The sequence below is a fragment of the Manduca sexta genome, unplaced genomic scaffold (genome assembly GCF_014839805.1).
Source record: "Manduca sexta isolate Smith_Timp_Sample1 unplaced genomic scaffold, JHU_Msex_v1.0 HiC_scaffold_1697, whole genome shotgun sequence".
NCBI lineage: Eukaryota > Metazoa > Arthropoda > Insecta > Lepidoptera > Sphingidae > Manduca > Manduca sexta.
Window position 1 is genome coordinate 2,041 of NW_023592587.1, and position 6,506 is coordinate 8,546.

General features: G+C 37.1%; 1 protein-coding gene across 2 annotated transcripts; it reads right to left on the bottom strand.

Annotated features, from left to right (window-relative positions):
* Positions 1-361: 361 nt before the first annotated feature.
* Positions 362-6,353, bottom strand: LOC119191609 (matrix metalloproteinase-16-like; the record flags this gene model as incomplete). Of its 2 annotated transcripts, none has more annotated exon segments than XM_037445498.1 (5): positions 362-751; positions 1,025-1,143; positions 4,830-4,980; positions 5,191-5,445; positions 6,150-6,353. In XM_037445498.1, coding segments are annotated over 2 exon segments (398 nt in total), but the record flags the coding sequence as incomplete, so codon positions are not given.
* Positions 6,354-6,506: the final 153 nt, after the last annotated feature.

Sequence of the window (6,506 nt, forward strand, 5' to 3'; positions counted from 1 at the left end):
CGCCACGTGTAGACTTCGTTCGTCACTCGAAGTAAAATTAATCACGTTGGAATAATCGTAGACAGATTTTGAAATTTAATATTATTTGCATTTTCCTAAGAGTTAGAACGATTGAGACAGTAGGTCGCACGACCGTGTTATGATGAATTGTGAAAATGTTTATTAAAAATGCGTTTATGAAAATGAAATAAAAACGAAAAATATTGTCATATAAACTTGTAATTACTAACTTAAGAAAAATTATTGGAGAACCAGAAAACGTTAAATAAACCGATTAAAAATACAAACGTGAGTATCATTTGGACACCCGACGATGCCTACAACGGCACTATGACGACCTCTATCACCAATTAAAAACACATTTGCGGTACTTTAAATATTTTAATATAAAAAATCATCGTCGCTTACATCAATATCACACTCGGTCTTACATCATCTATTTATATTAAAGTATAAAAACTATGACTTTGCATTAAATATTATTATCGTTCTCGCGAATGTATAAAATGCGCACTCGTCATCACAGTAACGTGTTCGCTATACACAAGATACCGAACGCGTGAGGCACAAGCAGCACACACACAATCAGGGCGGGCGCGCCGGCGGCGGGCATTGAGCGCGGGGCGCTAGGCGCGCGTCGCCCACTGCGCGCTCACCAGCGCTGCTAGCGCCGTCCAGGCCAACACGAGAGACGCGCAGGCCGTCGACGCTCCGCTGCGTCTGCCGCCCTCTCCTGCTGACTCCGGGCTGTCTGCTGATACAAAACACTTTCTTATGGAAAAACAAGCGAACGGTGAGCACTTTGTGCAACAGTGCAGACGTGAATTACGTGCCTTATTGACATGATATTTTTATAATAACAATTACGAGTGCCATATGAAATTGGTAACGGAAAACTATGAAAATAATGTAAATGAATTGGCCCAAGTACCTTTAAAAATTAAACATCAAAGCTGCATAAAATATTAGTACTGATAATGGAGTTCACTGCGAAAAAAACAATATGAAAACAAAATAAACCTACAGATGCGGGTGATTGGTGTCGCGGCGGAGGAGTCGAGCCCTCCTTAATATATGAAGCGGCCGAGAGCCACATGCGAACGACATACTAGAGACGGGCTCCGTCCGACTGAACGTTGACAACTGAAACATTAACTTGCCTTTAGATAAAATCCTAGTTCCACCGTAACCGACACCCGATGGTGCAAACGCAACTCTACGCAACTTACTAACTATACATTGCTTACTATCTACATAGTTCGTGGTTTCATCATGCATTACTTGTATTAGACTATCTTACGATAAAGGTTATTGCAATACATAGAAATATTTGAAAAATAATAAATAATAACTATAATGACTACAATATATTGAGTTAAATTAAATTACTTTACACTACAATTATGCTACACACGTTAGTTACAATCATATAATATTATTATAATTTCTGAATAGGAAAAGTTCCTTGCTTATATATTTTCTCATGCATAAATATTCAGTCATCCTAATTAAGACTTCGAGTGTTTTGTGCTTCAAATCAAACGTGTCTGTATCACACTGAATATCATAAAGTGCTTACGTTTGAAACTGAGGCCAGTCGAATTTGTTTTGGGATGTAGGACAAGCTAAATGTTCAAAATAATAAATTTTATTTTATTCTTCACGACACCTATAAACCAAAATCAATTATTTAAGTATTTTACCTAGCTAGTGTATGATAATATCGGAAGAGTAAAATTAATATTATGATTTTATAATTGCACCTATGTTTCTCTATAAACAAGTACTTATGTTTAATATACAACTGGATTTCATAATATTCATTACAAATAAATAATTATATACCTACATAAATATATAAAAATCACGTTATGAATGTACAGTGCACCGTTAAGTCATCCAAGATGAATATGTTAAAATTAAAATAATTTACTAATTACCATTTTACTAACTACAGTGATAAATGAATTTTATGTTTCAATAATAATATGTGTAATATTAAACCAACACCCTTAAACTATAAGCGAAGCTTTCCCATCGTAAACCTGCGTGACAGACATGCAAGCATATGCCCATGCGCATGTTCTTGCGCTAATGGGAGCCGTCAGTGCCCATGTAAAGCATGCAAACGTGATATGAAATAGAACGTACAGGCCGCGGGTGAAAAGCTCGCCGGTACTAAAATCACCGCTTATCCTTCATAATCTCACTGGTACTCTTATCTATATGTAACTAATTGAGTCTTTGTTCTTTAATATGTACAATGTTCAGGAACTGCATCGGTTACTTCCTGAACCAGAAGAATGATCTGGGAGCGGTTGATTTTACACCTAGAAAAAAACACACACACACATCGAAACGTGAACATGTTCCCAAATGGTATTCGGTTTGCCATAGACATCTAACGACATCTTACTTTGGTGAGATACAACGTTGTAAATACTAGTGCTTTCATCAAGTGGTTTAATAACTTAGGTGTTAAGAAAATTCTGGTTCATCGCTCAATGAACAGAACAAAAACATAATAGATTATTCTTAATTTCGGAGAGGTTCCATCATTCTTTTACAATAAGTACATTAACTAGTTCGGAGCTTTAAACCAAAACTTTTTGCTCGTGATTTAAAAAACATAACACTTAAAGTGCCGGTGCATTAACTGCAATTGCTTTGCTTTGCTTTGCGGGGTGAAGATAAAATCATTATAAGTATTGTGTATATAATTTTAATACTGTAATAAAAATAGCATGGGCTTGTAGGTGTCCATGCTATATTTTATCACCGCCGGTTCAGGCACCCGAAGCCGCGCTGTTGTTGGTCAGGGACCATCACCGTCCGCCACTGCACATCCATAACCACACCAATGCATTAACTTTTAGAGAGCATGTTCGTGCGATTAGTATTATTAGTAGTAAAGCTTGTTTTGTTAGTACGGACGCATCTATTATTATCGATGATAGCTTGAATTTATGTGGTTATTTAATGAAATAATAAATTTATTGTTTGTTAGTAACTGGAAATTAAGATGTCTATGTCAGTATTTTACAACACAGTAGGTACACAATATCGTTAAACAAATATAAAAGATCAACAAGTATAAAAGGTAAACGGTACTATAAATTAAAAGATAGTCTACAGAAGGAATTACAAAATAGTTTGAAAATAACTAATAGACACACACAGACACAAGAGCGAACATTGAACAGGGGGACGAAGACGGCTGTATCCCTTTGTGTTGTGTTGTATTGTGTTAGTGTCTTGTCAGATAGTCTTGTTATGAAATTAACTAAAACAAATTCATATCTATATTTATTACCGTTATATTATTTATGTAAATAAATAATTCACTATACTCAATAGAAATTTGTTTAATTCACTGTTTACAGTTTGTAAATTCAAGTGACAACGCTCGAACTCAGCCAGTAAGCAATAGTAATGTTTTAAAATTATTTTTTATCGTTTTCGTCATTTACTAGTTTCATTCCTTTATGTAATTTCCATTAAATAATTTTGTTTAACTAGTGAAAGTTGGAGACTCTCGATACGCACGAATGATTAGCGCAAATCGATTCGGCGTCAAACAATCCTTCGTTTTATTTATTAGGAAATCCATGTTTAAAAACTAAACGATTTCAGACAATACTGCAGATTTAACAATTGCATTCTGAGGTCCCGAATAGTTATGTTTCGTAGAGTCGAAGCTGGTACTTAGGTGAAATCGTAAATATTGCGTTAAGTGGCGACTTAATCAACAATCCTTTCATGCAATTCACACACACACACATACACATCATGTCTTTATCCCTAAAAGGTTAGGGAAAACCAGAACAACCACTTTCTGCCAAGTATCTTCTGTCCTATAATATGATGGGGACGAGTCTATAGTCTTATCCGGCACAAATTTAGACTTCGAGCTTATATGGAGCAAAAAATGAAATATAACATTGTGCAACTCACGATTCCAACCTAGAATCTCGGGGCGTTGTCTTGCCGCAGTTTTTTTATAAAAAACTAACTTTTGCTCGCGGCTTCGCCCGCGTGAAGGAGTTTTTCGGGATAAAAGTCCGGCTATATATTTTCCCGGGATAGTAGCCTATAACCTTCCCAGGGTTTTAAACTATCTCCATACCAAATTTTGTTTTGTTATACCACATTTTATGTCACATCCCGTTCCCGTGGGAACAGGATAAAAAGTATCCTATGTCCGTCTCCTGGTTTTAAGCTACCTCCCTACCAATTTTCGGCTAAATCGGTTCAGCCGTTCTTGAGTTATAAATAGTGTAACTAACACAACTTTGTTTTATATATATATATATATATATATATATATATATATATATATATATATATATATATATATATATATATATGCTGATTTTAGTGGCTGGTTATATACTAAGAAAGATATTTGTACTGAATCATTCGTTGTCACGCGAATTTTGTGGAATCAGTGTGTGGTGAACACGGGCGTGCTGTCACTAAGCTTAACTTATATTGCAACTTCTTCGTCTTCCCTTTATCCTTGTTCTACTTTAACGTAGTCATTCTCATATTGCAGCAATCATTTGTTTTAGTTTATAAGACCGACCGTTTGGTTGACGTCAACTATCACTGGAAGATTCAACACCGAGTAAATTATGTTACTAAAATCTATAGAAATTATAGACTGAAATTAGAAATAAACCCAAGTGCTGTCAATTCTCATTTCCGATTATAGTACGGATTTATACCTAACTCCATATCTATTTATTGAAGTTTTATTTTTGATTGTCCCGTGTAACTAGCACGCCCGTATGGTTGTGTCGGTGAGCGCGCGCCGCGGGTGCCCGTACCTGCGTCGAAGGTGATGTCGCCGACGTCGTCCTCGGCGGCAGATGCGTCAGTGAGCCGCGCATTACCTCCGACGGTACCGCGCGGAGCGTTGCTGCATCCTAGCCACCAGAACGCCGTGGAGCGAGGGAACTGAGGGTTGTCTGCATCTACCTGTTAATCATGAACGGGAAGGCATTCAAATACTTTTCCAACACTTAATACTTTTTTAGATGGCAATTGAATTTATTAACTGCTGGAACACGACAGTAGCTTAGGTCACGACTCACGACTACTATTTACTTCCTAACGACTACTTTCTTATAGATACGATCTAGTTTGTAATATTCCGTTTCCTTTGTATGAATCTTAAATAATACTCACACTGAAAGTCCTGTCATTGAACCGCCAGTAAGAGCCTCCTTTGAAGAAGTATGTGTATCCATTAGTGTACTGTAACGCGGCATCGATGTTGTCCGGGATGCCGTCCCAGTTGGAGAGGGGCTTGGGGTAGGTGGCCTTGACGGGGGCGCTGCGCTGGGTCGAACCGCCAGAATTTCGAGCCCTTGTAGAAATAGATCTTGCCGTTGCCGGACCATACGAGAGCCGCGTCGATGTTATCCGGGATTCCGGTGAAACCTATCGGAATTAATTTTTATAATTTATTATAATTACTGGAGCGTGTGGAAAAATGGTCATTTGAGGACAATTAATCAACACCACGTTGGTGCCTTCATACAATTATAGGAAATGAGAATTGTGTGTCTGTTTTACCAACGTTTAATTACTAGAAGTGATTCAAGTGTTTTTGTTCATCGGTTAATTATGCTAACGAAAATGACATTCAATCTATATAGAAATGGCTATAACATACGGACAGGTTAACTCTCACACATTATTCTGATAATTTTTTGTAACTAGTCCCAAATTGTATTTCAGTACATAAATCTACCGTCCCTGAATTTTCAATAAACTTAATGAGCCTTGTAATTTCATTAATAACTTTATATTGAAGGTCACTTTCAAAATTGCTTTTTAGGACATCTAAGGTTAAGTAAGGTAGGTCAAGGTGCAATATACTCACAACAAAATAATAAAATGTTATGACAAAGGACGTAGCTTAAAGATACAGGTCATAGACATTCCATTAAGTTTTTATTTTATTACAGTGTACCTAATGTTCTTATATTTAAAAAGAAATCCTAGAGATTTTTTAACCGATGTTTTCTGTATAAATTTGCGGTCTGTGGTTTTAAGTTCAGCAAAGTAATATAAAACCAGTAATTCCTGCGATCGTAATCATGAATACCCATCCCAATGTCTTTACTATGTATCTCACGTACCTTCACTGATCTCTTTGGGGTAGTCCCCGTCCATTTTCTGACCATTGTAGCGCCAGTACTTGGAGCCCTTGAAGAAATAGGTCTTGCCGTTTTTGTAGGTAAAGGCGGCGTCGATATTGCCGGGCAAGTTGGGCCATGCACGCGAGATAAGCCGTGGGTAGCCGGCCGCCACTCCGTCCTCGGTTAGCCGCCAGTAGTGCTCGCCTGCCAAATAGAATTTATAATGTTAGCAATATGTATGATGTTATGATCTCAGACTCTATTATCATCGTTGTTTTGTCGTCCACTTAGGTTTCTATTAAATCTTGTCACCGGGAACGTTGACTAAACTCATCGCATTTCATTATCATTGATGAT